This window comes from Thermobia domestica, chromosome 1 (assembly GCF_964235325.1).
Source record: "Thermobia domestica chromosome 1, izTheDome1.hap1.1, whole genome shotgun sequence".
In the NCBI taxonomy this organism is placed as follows: domain Eukaryota; kingdom Metazoa; phylum Arthropoda; class Insecta; order Zygentoma; family Lepismatidae; genus Thermobia; species Thermobia domestica.
The window spans coordinates 5,495,632-5,516,647 of NC_137454.1; the positions used below are offsets into that span (position 1 = coordinate 5,495,632).

Consider the following 21,016-nt stretch of genomic DNA (forward strand, 5'->3'; position numbering starts at 1 on the left):
CACGAGTGATTACCCTAAAGATAACAAATATAGGATACCACAAATGAATAAGAAAATACTTGGTAAGATGAAGGATGAAATTAAAGGTACTATCATAGAAGAGTTTGTGGGTTTAAGAAGTAAGATGTACAGTATTAAAGCACCTCAAATAGATTTAGCATATAAAGACCTTAAAGGTGGGTTCGATAAAGAAAAGTGTTGTAAGAAAGCTAAAGGTGTTAAGAAGAGTGTCGTGTATAAAGAACTTACATTTAACGAATATAAGGACTGTTTGATTAGCCAAAGAGAATATTATAAAAAGATGAATTTAATTAGAAGTTATAAACATGATTTGTACAGTATAGAAGTGAATAAGTTAGCTTTAAGTAGTGTAGATGATAAAAGATATGTTTCAAAGAATGGGATAGATACTCTACCATGGGGGCATTATAAGATAGAAGAGTTGTAGATGTAAGTAGGTATAAGTTAGTTTTAGGTTTAGGTTTAGATATAAGTTTTTATGATTTTAAATGTCATAAAAGCCTATGCGATCTCACTTTAATAGTGTAGTTATGGGAATACTTTGCGCTGTGTAACTTTGTATAATTAGTTGGTTCCTTCTGCGCTGGTTAAAAAAATATTGGGAGGGGGAAATGCACTAGAAGTAACCATGTCCTACTACTCCTGTATATGTCTTTCTTGTATTTCTGTATTATTTGGTTTACACGCTTTGCTCGTTTTGTGCTGGAGTCTAAAAGAAAGGTAATTTTGTCTTAACACCATGCTTTGCTACAACCCAATTCGAAAATATAGTTCGGAAAAATAATTAAAGGAACCATAAGCCTCTATTTTTAATAAGAATTGGCCATTTGATCTACCCTCACAATGTTGGAAATCCGTAATCTTAATAACCATAATGTTATCGCAAAATGGCTCCGTAATCTCTCTTAAACAATATAATCTATCCTGTAAGTCTGTATAGTCTACATCTCCAATATTTGTAAGTAGATTGTTCCGGTGTAAGTTCTCTGTTAAAAGCCACAAAATAAAGCGCTCGTCAGTATGTTTTACACACATTTCCTAATAGCTCTGTAATTGTATAATTGTTAGTCGAAACCATATTATTCACCTCCATATTTATTACAAGAAAAAAAAATTTAATAATTTTCGGAACAATATCAAGCTCTAAGTATAGGTACAAATGTAAAGACAAAATTTTAAGTGTATAACTAGGGAGCAAAAAATAGGAAAATTATTTCGTTTAGAAGACACCTGTAGAATGTAAGGTATGTAGAAGATATGATTGTAAAAATCTGTTCGTATAGCCTCTTAACTGTAACTGTAAACTGTGTGTAATTATGTACAATTGTAAACTGTAACTGAAAGCTTTGTGAAAGAGGAAGACTTGTGTAAGTGTAAGCTGTAATGTAACTATGTACAACTATAAACTATAACTGTAAGCTTTGTGTAAGTGGAAGACTTGTGTAACTGTAAACTATATATAACTTGTACAACTGTAAACTATAACTGTATGCTTTGTGCAAGAGGAAGACTTGTGTAACTGTAGACTGTGTAACTGTAAATTGTACCTAACTGTAGACTATGTGCAACTGTAAAGACTGGCATATGCAAACATGTTTGTAAAAAGGTAGTTCAAACTGGTGTAGTTGAATCAACGCAACCTAAGTTTCTTACCTATTTGAATCAGTGATAGATCATCTGTTCCAACAAATGCTATATTATTATACATTACTTCTCATTGATTTTTTAAAGTTAATTTTTAACCTATTTTAATGGTTCAAGCGTCAAATAAAAGCTTAGAAATTTCAGATTAAGATTCTGTAAATATATTTTATGTAGGATCCCATTGTAAGATTTTTAGATGTAAGTTTTTATGATTTTTAAATGTCATAAAAGCCTATGTGCAGTTCAATTACTCAATCTACTTTGTGCTATCCTTCTTTGTTAAAGTACTATGGTCAGTGGTGGGTTCATAATTTTCGGCAGTTAGGGACGGAGAGGAAAATTGCGGTCGTAGTTTGGTATGCATACTACTACTAAAGTCTATTTCTAACTCGGGTCTGTCTCGAAATTTTAAGACGAAACAACACGATACTGAGGGTAGTATCGGTCTTGCTACCATCCCTAGAATATGTTATGTACGAGGGTCATTCGGAAAGTAAAGAACGTTTTTGTATAAACACTTTAATAAGTGATATACAAAGGCGAAATTTGTGTTACATACTATGTGATACTAAAGTTACTTTTCGACACAGTCGCCGTGTAAATTTAAACATTTGTCATACCGTGGTACAAGTTTTTCAATGCCTTCGGCATACAGAGTTGCCGCCAAACTGTTGAACCAATCACTAACATCTTCCTTAAGTTCTTGAAATTTCAGGAAATTATTCGTGCAGCCCATCAATAGTGAATCGCCTATCCTCTTAAATTTTCCGCTCAATTCTTCCTTTGAGTTCGTGAGTCACAACAGAAGGCCGGCCATAGCGTTCCTCATCGTGCACATTCGTTCGTCCGTCAGTAAACATAATGCACTACTTATGAACTGATGCTTCATTCATTACATTTCCATACACCTCAGAGATTTGTCTATAAATTTCTATCGGACGCACTTTTCTTCCATTCAAAAATCTTACCACACTACGAACCTCACACTTGGCGGGATCAGTAATTGTATCGCACATTTTACAGTCGCACAGCGAAGCAATAACGGACCGTAGCGGATCGCAGCTGGTGCCAGACTGAGGCTAAACATGCCCAGATCAATAACCCAGCGGCAGCGGAGGTGGCGGAACACGCGCACGCGCTAGCGCAAAACGTTCTTTACTTTCCGAATGACCCTCGTATGTTCAAACATAGGACTAACCCTGGAAAGCCAGGAGCATTTTCAGCCACGTTTGACCATTGTAAAACATTTGCAGTGGTCCTAGCAGTGAATAGTATCAGATGTCATGTAAAAATAATCGAGAACGACCCCTATGCATGTCGAATCCACATTTATAAGAGTTTATAAGATGCTAGGTGATATGTAAGCTCCATATGGTGACATGCAACCTCAAGTTCGGTCTAATACCACAATAGATCTCCGTATAATTTTATGTTGACTTTTAGAAATGAATAGAACTATTGAAAGATTGTGAAAACAAATAAATTTAACTTCAGACATACATTTCGAATATTTTAAATAAACCTCTTATTCTTCCGTGTATACATTTCAAAGAGTAAACCACATTCGATTGCTCATTGAAAGAAAACGAAATGTTTAATTTAACGTTTCACCGCTATGGTATTTATTCTGAAGGAGGCAAATTATTAATGCAACTGAATGACTACGAAAAATTAAACTTTGTGCTCTCCCAGCGGGAATCAATCTTAGAATCAGGCACAAAAAAGGAGCACACGCCAGCCAGTTCACTAATGGGAAAGGACTGCAAACATTCGAAGCATGCTTTTGAGCTAACTAACTAACTAACTAACAGATGTTCAATGCCGCGTTCAGAAAAGCTTTCCACTGACTTCTATCCTTACCTAATTAGACCCAGTTTCTACTTTCTATTCCAATCTCTGCGAGATCCATCTTAATATTGTCCTCCCTTTTGCGCCTAAGTCTTTCTAGTGGTCGTTTTCCGATGGGCCTTAAAGTTAAGACTTTGAAAGCGTTTCTACTTTCTTCCATTCTAGCTACATGACCTGCCGAGCAAAGCCACCTAGGCTTTACGAAATTTAACAATGTTGGGTAAATCGTATAAATTATGTAGTTCCTCGTTATGAAGTTTCCGCCATTCCCCATTCCCTTTCTTCTAGGGCCCGAATATTCGTCTCAGGATCTTGTTCTCAAACACTTTCAGTCTATGTTCTTCCCTCAGAGTAAACGACCATGTTTCGCAACCATACAGAACACCAGGCATGATTATCGTTTTATAAATTTTAAGCTTCAAACTGTGCGACAGAATTCGCGACGACAAGAGATTTTGAACCGAATAGTAACACGAATTCCCTGCCTTTGTCCATATTTAATTTCTTCATGAATATGATTTTCATCTGTTAGTATCGATCCTAAATACTTGAAAGTATCCACTTTATCCACTTTATCGTACGCGTTTCTAAAATCAATAAATAGTTATTTACCGGAATATTGTATTCCCCTTTTTCCCAGTATTTGGCGAATGGAAAATATTTGGTTGATAGTTGATCAATTTCGTCTAAATCCACACTGATAATCTACAATAAATTATCCTGCGTAGGGGGTCAATCTTGCTAATAAAATATTTGAAGGTATTTTAAAGGATGTTGACAGAATGCCTCGATAATTATTACAGTCAGTTTGGTCGCCTTTTCTTCGAATTGGTACAATGATTGGTTCTTTCCTCGCTTGTGTCAATTTTTCCTTGTTCCAGATAAGGAGAATGAGTTTGTGTGTCTTGTTCCACAATTTTACGCCACCAGCTAAAATTAACTCGGCCGGAATTTCATCTACACCCGGAGATTTGTGTTTATTTAAATTCTTTATAGCGGTTTCTACTTCTATTTGGTTGCGATCTGGAATATACGTTTCTGCGGTGTGTATCTCCTTTTCTCCACGCACATTCGTTTGCGACTGCGTGTTCAGCAAATCGTGCAAGAAATCTTTCCATCTATTTAAGAGATTATCCATATCCGTAAGAACTATTCCGTCAGCTTTTCTTAATATATAAGCACGAGATTGATAGCCTTTCTTACATTCGCAGATCCCCTTATACATGTCCAGAATATTTTTATTTTTGCTATTATCTTTGAGTTTCTTAATTTTTCCTTTTAAAACTCGCGCAACTTTGTTCTAAAAGTTTTGGACGTTTCCTGCCTGATGTATGCGAAATTTTGTGTAGTTATTTCATTTTGATTTTGTAGCCAGCGTAATTTTGCCTCTTTTCTCTTCTCTGCTAGTTTCCTGGTCGAACCATGGTTTGTTCCTATGTATTTCCGCGTGCCTCAATATTCTTTTGCTGAAATTTTAATGCTATCTCTAACGTCAATCCAAGTACCCTCAACACTAGTACACTCCGAGTCTTCTAAAACCAAGAATCTGTTCGAAACGTCAATCTGATATTCCTTTCTTACCTGGCTATCTTCTAATTTCTTTAAATTCAATCTCTCTGTTTTCGGATATTGAATATAATATTACCTTTATTGAACGGTAATCTCTCTCGCATTATCGCTACTACCAGGTAGTGATCAGTATCACAATCAGCCTCTCTAAACGACCGGACATCAATTATGCTAGATTGCCTTTTTCTATCTACTAAAACGTGATCAATTTGATTACGTGTTTTTCCGTCTGGTGATATTCAAGTGTACTTATGCACGTCGCGATGTGGGAATTTTGTACTCTTCGCGATTTGGTTTTTGGTGTGTCAAAGTTCACGAGTCTAAAACAGTTGTCATTACTTCCGAGAGAAAATATTATCTCGTCCTTCTTTCGCATTGAAATCCCCTAATAGAATTTTCATATGGTATCGCGGGTTTGGTCATATATCCGTTCCACTTCTTCGTAAAAACTTCTATAAATATCTTTTATATCGTCACTCTTATCTTGAGTTGGAACATGTATCTTTAGTACAATAATACCACACCACCGTTCCTTAAGAGTAATACAAGAAATGAGCACCGAGGTTATATGGCAAGTTGACCTAGAATTTAAGCTGAAGCCCTGAGCACTGTAATGCGATCAAGTTTCAAGGTGCTTCTCTTAGAGAATCGAACCCAGGACACCGCTTAAGGAAGGTGTCTGCGAGTGATTGCAATTTTTTTTCTTTCTACAAGTAAGTTACGTGAAATATTCAAATATAATTTTAGACAAGAAAAAGAGAAGAAAGATTGTACACGGTCCCGGTATTATGCGTACTTCCATCGACGAAGTTGAATCCTATATTATGTTCTGGTCAAATTCTTTGGTAATGTCTGAGGTAGGTCGGCCGCGTTCGAATGGACAGACGGAAACAAAGAGTAAATATATGAAGAAGTTTTGCTAGGAAGCCAAGCTCCTTAAATAAAAAATGAAATTTGTTAATTTAACGCTCCACTGCTATGCTCCTTAGGCTCAAGGACACGGGCTACTAATGCAAATGAATAATTATAAAAATTTAGTCCTTTTTCGCTCACTGAAAACTGAACCCGATTACCTGTGCATCACTGGTGCACACGCAAACTACTAGAGTAGCGATGAGAAGGTTAAGAAAATAATCAATAGTAGTCTATATTGGTATTAGTTGAACTTGAAGTAACCATTAATTTTATTTTTATATGGGAATGGCATAACATGATGTGTACTGTACACTTAAACAGGCAATCAATTTTCATACGTATGAATTTAATTCGAAAAAAAAACTTTAAGTTCACTGGTGAAATTAAAAGAAATATACTGCTAAGCAGACGTATAGAAGCTAATAACTCAAACTATTAAATTATAGATCACCCGTTGAAACGAATGTTATGAGAATTTCTGCCATTGACACGTTTTGCAAGGAATGCTTGTCGAAGAATACATTCTTAAATACTTCGTAATCTTTCCTGCCATTTCGAACTTCTATATTTTGCTCTTGACAAGAATAATTTGTTTTCAGCATGAATGAGTAAGTTATGGATTATAAGAAACAAGGTGGCTCTAACGAGTACAAACATGATTAAGTCAGATATAAATGCTGTGTTTTCGTTTTGTTACCTAAAATACGTAGTTATATTTTTTTATCTATTTGACTACTCTAAAAAAGTCGTAGAGAAAGGGAAACATGAAAAACTTCAGGGAGACGACTAAATATTTGTCACAGGAAATATTCCTTTCATCTTCCCTGCCAGTTCGTATACTGGGCTAGCTGATGTTTTATGACTAATTTACCAACCAGGTTGCTACTCTATTTTAAGATAGCAGGAAAGTGTCATTTCAACCATTTTCCAAACAAATAACTTTCAAACAATATCCTTCAAGAATTAATTCTGGTGATGAGCATTCTTCCTAACCCTCACTCACCCTCAACGTCAATCAACTGCCTCACCCTCACCCTCAGCCATCCTCACTCTCAATCGACTCGCTCACACTCACCCTCGGCCACCATCACTCTCTGGCGACTTCCCCACACTCTCCCTCATCTAGTGAATTGAGGGTGTGTGAGGGTGAGGGCGGCTCTCTTGAGGGCAAAAATGAGTGATCGTGCCCAGTTCTGATGTGAAGAATGGAATCAGTATAAATAACAATAACTCATACACTAGGAGTAAATGCAGCATTAAAAATGGTGTCTGTTTTCCAGCTTCCTTGGAAACAAACAATATATTCTGACAACTTTTTTCTTTTACAAATTTCGACGTGTTAGTTCATCTGAAGGAAACGGGAAACCGTGCTACAGGAACTCCAGGAATCGATAGAAAAAATCCGTCAAATAATAGGGGAGAAAATTTTAAAAAAAATAATCACGTGGTACATATGATTATCGATTTGACACAGACAATGTAAACCTTGTTATCACATGGAAAGGCAGTAGTACAGTGAACGTATTTTCAAGTCATCAGACAATGCACCCATTTTCACATGTAAAAAGTGGTCAAAAAGAGCGTGTAAGCATCCCTCAACGAAAGGCAATTTCAGATTACAACAAACACACTGGTGGTGTAGTCTTAATTGATTTGTCCGTACAGAAGTGTCGCACAAAATTTTGTGGAAAGAAGTTGTATTTTCCTACAGTAACAAATTGTAATAGTATTACTGTAGTGAACGCACATGTGTTATGCTCACTAGTAAAAGGGAAAAATTCCACTTTTGGCATTTCGTCGGTGTGTGCCCAGGCTGAGCTCAATATCAAAGAGTAAAATACACGGAACTCCTTACAAAGAAAGCCAAAGGTGTTCCGCACGATATTAAAATGGTTCCCCTCGGACACTTCGTAGAAAGAACGGGAAATTGAAAATGTAGAAAATGTCCTATGTGCAAGAAAAGTACTCGCAGAGAGTTTAAAAATGCCATTTAAGTTTACATGTCGATTGTTTTTAATTGTTGCATAAATAAATAAGACATTGGGCAAAACACAAACAACAATATTATGAAGCATGTAAGAAAATAATAATTTAATAAGTGCTGTAGAGAATGGGACGAAAACTGACCTTCTGCATGAAATAAATTTACAAGCTATTGCTCATAATCTTCAATTAAAATGCTTTTACGGACAAACTAGTTTATTATTATTATTATTGTCTCTAACTGTGTGCAACTTTTCATATATAAAAATAGGGAAAAAATTGGGCATTAACAGGTTAAAAGAACGTGAGATTTCATTATTTTCTCCAAGCCTTTCGGGACATAAATATCGACAATCAATGTTAGATGCAGTTCGACTATACTCTATAAAGTAAACACAAATGGTATGAATTGGTAAAATATGTAATACAACTAAAATGTGGCTGACATCAACACTAATTACCTGTTTTTAGTTGAAATGGCTACAGTACTGAATTGTTATAAAGGAAAATAACAAAATATACAGTTGTCTTAATTAAAGGTTTTAAAATTGAATTGGAAATGAAATCATTCAGCGTCGCGTAAACAATTATGACCTTTAGACTATGAGAAACGATAATAACAAGTTAGTAACGATACAAGAACTGACGGAATGAAAATGTTGGAGGAAGTTGGAGTATCTTCAGAAAAAACACGGACATAATGTTGTTAAACACAAAGTATTTTAGCCGAGGATCGGGCCAGGGTCCTACTCACCAGTGCAAACACTATCTCTGGGCAAATATAAATGCTTTAAATAATAATAATAACTTTAAACGCTGGCTTCAAATTATTCGGCAGGTATTCTGTCTTAAAACGCAATAGTCCATTCACACCTTACAATCCTTATAGAATATTAAAGGTTTGATTTCATAACTCCAGTTGTAATTCTCTGCATTCAGCTGCAGGTATAATCCCAGCCACCTTTATTACTAATTATCTTTATTAATAAGTGGTTATGTATCAGTTTCCGGTCAATGTAGAAACAGGTGAAAAAGCTGTTATTGATGAAAAAAATAAAATCTGATTATGCATTACCAGATAGAGTATTATCTGTCGGAAAAGTAAATGTACACCTATTTTTCGAGTCTGGAATTCCTGCGCTCCATCCGTGGAGAGTATGAGAATTAAATCAATCAAATGTTTACTGAGGGGCAAAAAGAAAAGATTTATCTGAATAAGATTGCAGAGGGGCACTAGCTGTGAATACGAATAGTGCATAGTCTAAATAAAGGACGACACCGAAAGAGAAAGCCAAAAACAGCTGTTAAACTTGTTGAAGTGGCAAGTAAAAATTGTCGAAGTGGGAATATAAAACACAAATACAACAAATACGCCGAAAACTAAACGTTCACCACGCCATGATCTTGGTGGTTAAGGTCCTGGCCTGCAAATGCAACGATCGCCAGTTCGAATCTTGGTTGAGGATATTTTTAAAAATGTTTGTTAATAATACATGCAGCTCATGACAGATGGTAAAAGAGATCGTATTTAGTTTTTCGTAGAATTATTATTGGTAATGTTTAGTACTGATAATACTTTTTGTCTTTGCGTATTGCTTTTATTCTTTTCTTCATTTCAAAAGAGAAGAATATCCGAACAAATACCACCAAAATTCGTCATATTTTGAATGTAAACGCCATTTGCAATTAGTAAAGAATAAAAATTGAACGTTTCGATGTAGCTGCAAAAAGTAAAAAGAAAAACATAGAAGTGGACCATATTCATGGTTATTAAAAATACAATTTCTACATGCCTTACACCTCCTGACCACGTTTCTACGTTAGGGAGTAAGAGGTTTCTGTTTAGGTTAGGCTGGTCGAAACGTTTCGCAAAGGGGCCCGGTTTAGCTCTGACGCACCACAGGTGCGGTAAGGGAGCAAAACACTTTTCTCTATCCCTCTCTGTGTCTATTTATCTATCTATCTGTATATATATATAACGCTATTTTTGAATGGCATAACCACCCTAATTTTCAGTGGATTTAGACGAAACTTGGCACAAACATTAATTGCTGAAATATCTTGATGAGTTCGTTAACCAGAATAATGAGATGAAAATGTTCAAAATGTTCAAAATAGTTCAATTTCGCAAATAAATAGGTATTCAGAAAGTTTGAATAGGTTTCCTCTTTTACTGAAATATTTGTGTACAGGGACGTATTGAAATATTGGACACAATTAATCGCATAAAGAAGGTTCACGCCCTTTCGGTACGATCAGGCTTTTTTTTGCAGGAGGGGGTTATTTTCGTATTGGAACAAGATGATTGTTAGTGATGATATGAAATTACACATTGAAAGTGAAGTAACTTGTGAAGCGTGTTGTTTGAAAGAATAATATAATAAATGTGCTTTCCTCTGACACAGAGAACTGTAAATCATATATTTCGATTTCGGGAGCGTGAATGGCGAGATGTGTTATTTCATTTGCTTTTTAGTAACACATTGCATTGCAAATAAAGGTAGGCAATATTAGTGGTAAGTAAAATAATATTAATAATAATAATAATAATAATAATAATAATAATAATAATAATAATAATAACAATAACAATAATAATAATAGGAGTTGTTTGTGGCAAGGGAATATCTTCCTCAATCCCTATTCAAACGTAATAATTGTAACGCCGTATCTCCCCTACAAACTAAATATTAGCAATTTATATCGAGAGACCGGGAAACAGTTGAGTGATGGGAGCAACGTTGGATAGTATGCACTAATAGTACTCAGAAAAATAAGCGATTTCAATGCAAAATGAACGAAGAGTCATTGTCATGCGGAGTCATGGGGTCACGGCAGAGTCCTCTTTAGGCAAAATGTCGATAACTTATATCGAGAGAACAGGAGGTGATAATGAGATAGGACCAACGTTGGACGGCGTGGACCCATAAGGCGCATCGAAAAAATTAGGGGGGGCGCCAGCCAGCCTCACTTATTTCCACATAATAATATAAAATTATATTGTCGAAATACACACACGATTTAGTTATTAATATTTCATATTATTATTATTATCGACTGCGTCTTTTCATTACGTGTGCATGTTTGACATGAAGCCAAAGAGAAGATCCATCATTCGTACAAAGAATAAGAATAGTCAGTTACTTTAACTCTGAACGACGGCGAAAACTACGAAAAGTGTGATTAAGTGTAGCGAAAAGAAACAATATTTTCTCTAAAGTGGAAAGAAAATCAAGCCGAGATAGATTCGAAATCACATGGACGGCGCGAAAAGTCAGTGCTTTGTCAACTTTTTTTAAACACTCACCAAAACGTGTTTTAGTAACTTACTTATTGCTAATTTTACTTGCTTCACTCGTTTAACTTGCTTTTTCTAATAACTTATAACGACAAGGAAACGAACACAGAAACGTATGGAACAGTTAAAAATCATCGATGCTCTCCCGCCGGGAATCGAATCCGGGACCCCTACACCAAAGCCGCACGTGCTAGCCACTAGACCAGCGGGAAGGACACTGCTCACTCTCTGTGTCGTGAGGGATTACGACCACTGTATTGCCAGCTATCACTTCTGTGGGTTGTATACTATGATCACATGTTTCTTCTTTGCTGGAAGAGTTAAACCTACATTCTATGTAATACATGGGTTATTGAGACCTACATGCTCTTCATATATTGTAATAAAAGGGTCATGCTGGGAATAAGAGAAAGAACATTCCTTGGACAAAACGGAAACTATTGGCATCAGAAATACTTATCTACGAGGCATGCGCAGTAGTATATTTCAGAATAGTTACTGTTTAGTTCAGTAAACGGAGAAAGGGGTATAAAAAAAGCAAATATGTCGCCTCAACGAGATCAACCAGAGTTGACAGAGGCGGTGAAAGTTGTGTAGTAATACAATAACTTGGTTAAATTGATAATAATTGGTTCTTTATTCTGTAGTAGATCGTATCACAACTTTACGGAATAGCAGAGAAAGACTTACTAATACTGTCATATAGTAAGCTTTCGTAACACGATCATATATACACAAATGGATTTAACTGTGAGTAGTACAACTTGGATTTAACGAAAGCCGTTAAATATTCAGTGGTTGCAGGGTTGTATAAAACACAAAAAGTTAAGGCACAATACAATTCTTCATACCTCAGCTTCCAGTAGCTAGATATATTCAATTTCTGCATAGATACTGAAATTGCTGTCGGATTTTAATACACGACGTATTGCAGGATACAAAATGCTTTGCATTATTTGTTTGTTTGTAGGCAGCTACTGGCTTAGTGTTCTTAAATGTTTGTATAAACTAGGGATAGCCAATTCCGGAATTATTACTTTTCGGACTCCCGAAAGTAAAACTGGACAAATTCCGGAATTCGGAAAATTCCGATTTTGGAATAATTCCGGAATTCGGAAAAATCCGGAATTTAGAAATTTCTGATTTCGTTAACATTCCGGAATTCGGAAAAATCCGATTTTTTCGAAATCTGGAGTTTTTCTCAAAATCCGGAATTTTCTTAATTCCGGGTTGTTTCCGAGTTCCGAAATTCATCTGAATTCCGGTGTTTAACTGAATTCCATAATTTTCCGAAATCCGGAAATTGAAAGTTCCGCTTCCGAAAAAGGAATTTATTTTGGTTAATATGAATCGTGGCGGAAATAAGTCTTTGACCAGATAATGGAGACTGGTTTGAAAGAAGTGGTCATATTTGTAGTTTCGTGTGAGGAAAAAACGAACTTGTTAACCAGCGGTTGAAGAAAAACTCAAGTTATTAATATAAACTATTCCGACTTCCAAAAGAAATACGAAATATATTTTGAATCGAAGAAATATAGCATACAAGTTTGCAAGCGGAGTCAAAGAAGCCTAACGTAACCAGACTAAAAGCGAATCTTTTACTGCGTAGTAATCGCTGCTCAGTGGCCAAGGTCCTTGTGCGAATGCACATTGTATTCTTTTTTACTTTAGGATTTTTGATGGCGATTGATCGGCGATAACATACGTTTTATTTTATTCACATATTTGATTACTCGGATGTTTCAATACTTGAACTATGAAATCTTCAGGAATAATAATAATAATAATAATAATAATAATAATAATAATAATAATAATAATAATAATAATAATAATAAACTAATAATAATAATTAGTATCTCGTAGAAGATTGAAAGCTAGGAGCTAATTATCGCTCAGGTCATACAATTACAAGCAGAAACGTGATATTTGGAAAGAATATTTCGCTTTGGTTTAATATTGCCCACGAGTAGAGGAGTTTCTGAAACAAATAAAATAACATGAGAATTAACATTCGAGACGAGTAAGACTAACTCAAAATTTTCGTCTCTCTTTGGAGATGATAATCGAGACGAGACGAAAAGTGTGGTAAAAATTTCCCGTCTTGTCTCGATTCTCGAAATAGTGTATGACCATTCTTTAAGTAACAATTACTCTGTAGACTGAATCTGATAGGCTATTTCGTTACATTATATTTCAGAGCTCATTGAATTATGCTCTGTGGAGGTATTTTGTAGCAAAGCTTTTAGATTTGCCTCTGCATATCCTAAAAATTAGTTTATTATATGCCTTTCTGTTGCGTGATATTCAGTTATATTTATTAAAGTTATTTTCCTTAAACCATACAGTAGAATACTTTCAACATGAAACTTCAATGGAACGTTGTAGTTTAAAATGTTGGTAGTTGCAGAAGTGTGTCTTGAAGGTACGTAACCCTTTCCCCGAAATCTCTACTTTTAAGTAAGTTTTGCCAAATTTGAACGCCAAGTTTAAAACTTTTATATTATTATTATTATTATTATTATTATTATTATTATTATTATTATTATTATTATTATTGTTATTATTATTCTATCAATACCGTGTATAATCTTTAAAAGATATATGGTTTGTATCTGAATAGTAAAAGCGAATTTACTGTCGTTCTCGGTCGTCCGGAAGTCTTCAGGAGGCAAGGACATTGGTCACGTATTCGGACACAAGCCAAAAGTTGTTGAAAGTTATAGGCTTCAGCCAAACATGTTCAAAACAGCTGAACCGGGTTTAGGCTTCTCAACGGCTCGAGCGACTCGGCTTACAGCTCATTCACTATCGACCAGAACCAAGAAGTGAGCCGAGCCAACAGCTCACCCAACTGAGCCGATTTGAGCCATCGGCTTAGTTGAGCTGAAACAAAACGTGCCGATGTACTAGTTTCCGAGCTCGAGCTATTTGCTCAGTTGATATGAGCCGAGCCAGTTGATATCACTAGCCGAGTTGGTCTTCTACTTGGGCTCAAGAATTCGACAGTGTAGGTCTCAGATTTGATTTTGAGAACTACAGTATATACTTATATTGGTGAGTACAACATTTGAGGCTGTCTCGTAATAATAATTAAAAAACTCTTGTCTTCTCGTTATCTACACGAGACGAGATACACTAAAATTGCCCCACGAGATGCACTAAAATTACGATACGAGACGCACCCCTGTCGTGAGCAATACTAGTATTCAACGTTACTGCTTACATTTCTCATGCTTTCGCTTTCCAGTCTAATCAGGCCATTATTTCAAAACGAGCTGATCGAGCGAGCGAGCCATTATCAAACTCGACTCAACTCGAAAATCGCCCTCGAAAACAGCTTGACCTTGATCGCTACGCAAAACGATTCCTCTTTAATCTGGTTACGTTAGGTTTCTTTCTCTCCCCTTGCAAACTTGTATGTTATATTTCTTCGATTCAAAATGTCTTTCGTATTTATTTTATGATGTCGGAAACGTTTACATTAATAACTTGAGTTTTTCATAAATCGTTGGTGCACAAGTTTGTTTTTTTCTCCACACGAATCTACGAATCTGACAGATTGAATTCTTAACACACCCCATTTCTTTCAAAGCAATCGCCATTACTTGGTCAAAGACTTATTTTCGCCACGATTCATATTAACTAAAATAAATTCATTTTTGGAAGCGGAACTTTCACTTTCCGGATTTCGGAAAATTATGGAATTCAGTTAAGCTCCCTAATTCAGAAGAATTCCGGAACTCGGGAAGAATCCGGAATTTAGAAAATTCCGGAATTGTGAAAAACTCCGGATTTCGAAAAAAATCCGGATTGTTCCGAATTTCGGAATGTTAACGAAATCAGAAATTTCTAAATTCCGGATTTTCCCAAATTTCGGAATTATTCCAAAATCGGAATTTTCCGAATTCCGGAATTTGTCCGATTTTACCTTCGGGAGTCCGGAAAGTAATAATTCCGGAACTGGCTATCTCTAGTTTATACACAACCTTTCAGAACACTAAGCTAGTAGCTGTCTACAAACAAACAAATAATGCAAAGCATTTTGTATCCTGCAATACATAATGTATTAAAATCCGACAGCAGTTTCAGTATCTATCCAGAAATTGCATGTATCTAGCTACTGGAAGCTGAGGTATGAAGAATTGTATTGTGCCTTAACTTTTTGTGCCTTATACAACCCTGTAAACCACTGAATATCTAAACGGCTTTCGTTAAATCCAAGTTGTAGTACTCACAGTTACATCAATTTGTATCTATAATCGTGTTACGAAAGCTTACTATATGACATTGTTAGTAAGTCTTTCTCTGCTCTCCCGTAAAGTTGTGATACGATCCACTACAGAATAAAGAACCAATTATTATCAATTTAACCAAGTTGTTGTAGTACTACACATCTGCTTCCGCCTCTGTCAATTCTGGTCGATCTCGTTGAGCCGACATATTTGCTTTTTTATACCCCTTTCTTCGTTTACTGAACTAAACAGTAACTATTCTGAAATATACTACTGCGCATGCCTCGTAGATAAATATTTCTGATGCCAATAGTTTCCGTTTTGTCCAAGGAATGTTCTTTCTCTTATTCCCAGCATGACCCTTTTATTACATTATATGAAGAGCATGTAGGTCTTAATACCTCATGTATTACATAGAATGTAGGTTTAACTCTTCCAGCAAAGAAGAAACATGTGATCATAGTATACAACCCAGAGAAGTGATAGCTGGCAATACAGTGGCTGTAATCCCTCACAACACAGAGAGTGCGCAGTGTCCTTCCCGCTGGTCTAGTGGCTAGCACGTGCTGCTTTGGTGTAGGGGTCCCGGATTCGATTCCCGGCGGGAGAGCATCTATGATTTTTAACTTCCCTCGATGTTTCTGTGTTCGTTTCCCTGTCGTTATAAGTTATTAGAAAAAGCAAGTTAAACGAGTGAAGCAAGTAAAATTAGCAATAAGTAAGTTACTAAAACACGTTTCGGTGAGTGTTAAAAAAAAGTGGACAATGAACTGGCTGTCGCGCCGTTCATGCGAGTTCGAATCTGTCTCGGCTTGATTTTTTATCCATTTGAGAGAAAGTATTGTTTCTTTTCGCTACAGGTAATCACACTTTTCGTAGTTTTCGCCGTCGTTCACGGTTAAAGTAACTGGCTATTCTTATTCTTTGTACGAATGATGGATCTTCTCTTTGTCTTCATGTCAAACATGGACACGTAACGAAAACACGCTGTCGGTAATAATATGAAATATTACTAGCTAAACCGTGTGTGTATTTCGACAATATAATTTTATATTGTTATGTGGAAATAAGTAAGGCTGGCTAGCGCCCCGCCCTAATTTTTTCGATGCGCCTTATGGGTCCACGCCGTCCAACGTTGGTCCCATCTCATTATCACCTCCTGTTCTCTCGATATAAGTTATCGACATTTTGCCTAAAGAGGGCTCTGCCGTGACCCCATGACTCCGCATGACAATGACTCTTCGATCATTTTGCATTGAAATCGCTTATTTTTCTGAGTACTATTAGTGCATACTATCCAACGTTGCTCCCATCACTCAACTGTTTCCCGGTCTCTCGATATAAATTGCTAATCTTTTGTTTGTAGGGGAGATACGGCGTTACAATTATTACGTTTGAAGAAGAATTGAGGAAGATATGGCCTTGCCACAAACAACACCTATTATTATTATTATTATTATTATTATTATTATTATTATTATTATTATTATTATTATTATTATTATTATTATTATATTATTATTATTATTATCATTATTATTATTGTTGTTGTTGTTGTTTTACTTACCACTAATGTTACCTACCTTTATTTGCAATGCAATGTGTTACTAAAAAGCAAATGAAATAACACTCCTCGATAATCACGCTCCCGAACTCGAAATACATGATTTACAGTTCTCTGTGTTAGAGAAAAGCACATTTATTATATTATTCTTTCAAATAACACGTTTCACAAGTTACTTCACTTTCAATGTGTAATTTCATATCGTCACTAACAATCATCTTGTTCCGATACGATAATAACCTCCTCCTGCAAAAAAAAAAAAAAAGCCTGATCGTAGCAAAAGGGCGTGAACCTTCTTTATGCGATTAATCGGGTTCAACATTTTAGTACGTCTCTGCACACAAATATTTCAGAAAATTATTCAAACTTTCTGAATACCTATTTATGGACGAAATTTGGTTCCCTTTGAAGATTTTAAGAGTTTGAAGGGCCGCCATTTTGAACATTTTCGTCTGATTATTCTGGTTAACGAACTCAAGATATTTCAGCAATTAATGTTTGTGCCAAGTTTCGTCTCAATCCGCTGAAAATTAGGGTGGTTATGGTAGATGGATAGGATGGATAGGTAGATAGATAAATAGACACACAAAGGGAGAGAGAAAAGTGTTTTGCTCCCTTCTCGCACTTGTGGTGCGTCAGAGCTAAACCGAGCCCCTTTGCAAAACGTATTGACCAGCCTAACCTAAACAGAAACCTCTTACTTGCTAACGTAGAAACGTGGTCGGGAGGTGTGAGGCATGTAAAAATTGTATTGTTAATAACCATGAGTATGGTCCATTTCCATGTTTTTCTTTTTACTTTTTGCAGCTACATCGGAACGTTCAATTTTTATTCTTTACTAACTGCAAATGGCGTTTACATTCAAGATATGACGAATTTTGGTGGTATTTGTTCGGATATTCTTCTCTTTTGAAATGAAGAAAAGAATAAAAGCAATACGCAAAGACAAAATATTATCAGTACTAAACATTACCAATAATAATTGCTACGAAAAACTAAATACGACCTCTTTTACCATCTGTCGTGAGCTGCATATATTATTAACATTTTTTTTTAAAATGTCCTCACCCAAGATTCGAACTTGCGATCGTTGCATTTGTAAGCCAGCACCTTAACCACTACACCAAGATCATTGTGTGGTGAACGTTTAGTTGTCAGCGTATTTGTTGTATTTGTGTTTTATGTTCCCACTTCAACAATTTTTACTTCCCACTTCAACAAGTTTAACAGCTGTTTCTGGTTTTCTCTTTCGGTGTCGTCCTTTATTTACACTATGCACTATTCGTATTCACAGCTTGTGCCCCTCTGCAATGTCTTATTCAGATTAAAATTTTCATTTTGCCCCTCAGTAAACATTTGATTGATTTACTTCTCATACTCTCCACGGATGGAGCGCAGGAATGCCAAACTGAAAAAATAGGTGTACATTTACTTTTCTGACAGATAATACATAATTATAATAATTGTCATATTAGAGTTTTCTACTTTATTAATAAATATCATCGACTAAGAGAACATACACTTCAATGTTCATTTCATCACAACACGCAATTCTGGAATTTCCAGAGTTCAAGTTTTAACATACAGAAATTCTTGCATACTAGTTATTCTTTATCGCTTGTTTTGATTTCCTAAGGTTGTAATAAAGTTAATATCCTGCGAATATATTAGAGTTCTATCTTTACAACTCATTACGGTGCGATATGTTTTCATTTTAAAATATATAAACAAGGAGTACATTCACACTTTATTAAACCTGAAATGAACCTACTTTCTTATTATTGTTCTATGTAGATATTTTTATTTTTATGCCCTGATCGTACATACCCCTGTAATGTTGTTTTTGTAATACAAATGCATTTCATTTCTTATAATTAATATATTCATTTACTTACATAACAGGCATCTCTCCCACCTATATCAAAGCCACAAATCATGTTTTCAGTTAGATCTTCTGGATAACGGGTTTGGTGACGGCAGGCTTCAAGACCAATAATAGGGACTTCCACTTCCAAAAGTATGCTTGATACATAGGCAAACTGGTTCTTTGCAGGAGGAGTTTGTGTGTTTCCAAAGCCGATGACTGTCGCAAATCTAGCGTTGTCGTATAAATCTGTTTAAAAAATAGGCTTTAAAACTCCTCGTCTCTTTCTTTCGTCCTCTCTCTCTCTCTCTGTCTCATACACACACACACAAACATACCCCCCCCCACACACACACACACATTTATATATATATATATATATATATATATATATATATATATATATATATATATACCGGGTGATTCAATAAGAACGTACCAGGCCTATATCGCAGCAAATACTCCACGTAGAGCATTCAAACAAAAAATTGCCTTACCAAATCGTGTGTGTATAATGCAATAAAATAGTAGCGAGACCAGTGGCGTCTCGTGAGTACCTCCAACGGGGGGCAACTTAAATATTTGAAATGGAAAGTGGTATAATACACCGGGACAATCTTTCGAGAGGACATTAAATGTCATGCAACTTTTAGATTACAAACTTTGTCATATCCTTTCCATTTAGCTGGTAGAGGCGTTGTTGCAGACTTGAATATGAATACCGGTGGCAGGACTTTCTCAACTGATACCGCACATAGAGCCTTCAAACAAAAAATTGCATTAGCAAATCGAATGTGTAGAATGCAATGCAAATAGTAGCGACACCAGTGGCGTATCGTGAATATCACCAACGAGGATCATCTGCAAAATTTGACATGGAAACAGGAGTTGGTTGTGCATCCCTTGAAACAAGCGCAAAATGATAGAAACGACTAGACGTTTCTCCCATTGTGCGCTTGTTTCAATGGAGGCACTACCAACCCCTGTTTCCATGTTATATTTTGTAGATAACTCCCGTTGCAAATATTCACGATAGGCCACTGGTGTCGCTACTACTTTTATTGCATTCTACACATACGGTTTAGTAGTTCAATTGTTTGTTTGACGGCTCTATGTGCAGTATTAGCTGAGACAAAGGCCTACTACGGGTAGTCAGATACAAGTCCAGCTCGGTAGAGGATCCTACTAAAAGTGAGGATTCGCGATGTTTGAACAATATAAACTTTTAGGGAAATCGAACAAACGTGTTGTAGAAATGACACAAATTATGTCTTTTGTTGGTTAACCGTGTAGCATATTTAACAAGGGTAGAACAAACGTGCACTAGAAGCCTGCAGTGCACGAAATATACTAAATAAAATGAACGATATTTTAGTACAGCCGCTTTACCAATCTTTCACAAATATTTCCCAGAAATTTCGAAATATCTCCTACATAACGTTCACTCAGTTTACATTGGCTAAAAAAGCGTGCTCTAAATCCTGAGTTGTCTAAAAGTTCACAGTAATGCACAAACAAGTATAGAAGAATGCTATTCTTTTATTAGTCAGTAAGAGTTAAAGTATGGTTTTCAGTTGCAGCATTATGACAATGAAGCATGTGTTTCCTATAGAAAGTATGTATCCTATCGTCAGTCATAGAATAGCATTAAACCAATTCGGTTTTAGAAAACATAAAAAGTACAAAGTATAATTGATTACTAGGAAAGAAATGCCAACTGTATTTAACATAGGGAAACCTTAGTGCTAGTGGAAGTCATGAAAAATGGTCAGATATTAGATCTAGGGGCCTATATTTCGACTCTTGGAAGACTTCGGCACTTTATGAGGAACAACGGATGTGGAATCTTCAACAGTTACATTGTTTATTTGTGACAACGCTCGGCCACACATAACTACTGCAATACTATGAATACCGCATTAGTTCTTGTGGGATGATTTTTACACTAATGTGTACAATACGGATTTCTTGATTAATGAATTTCACGTTTTCCTAGTCCTGAAGAAGTTTCCCGGGAATTTTAAATTTGAGAAACAGTAAATTCATTGCTTCAGTCATTGATAGTACTGAATTTT

General features: G+C 35.8%; 1 protein-coding gene across 1 annotated transcript in view; it reads right to left on the reverse strand.

Moving 5' to 3' along the window:
- Positions 1 to 21,016, reverse strand: part of LOC145665852 (trypsin-like) — a 141,845-nt gene that overhangs the window by 28,150 nt on the left and 92,679 nt on the right. Inside the window, exon 5 of the mRNA XM_081732970.1 lies at positions 18,973 to 19,190. Coding sequence (XP_081589096.1) covers positions 18,973 to 19,190 — 218 coding nt within the window. The remainder of the gene's footprint in view (positions 1 to 18,972; positions 19,191 to 21,016) is intronic.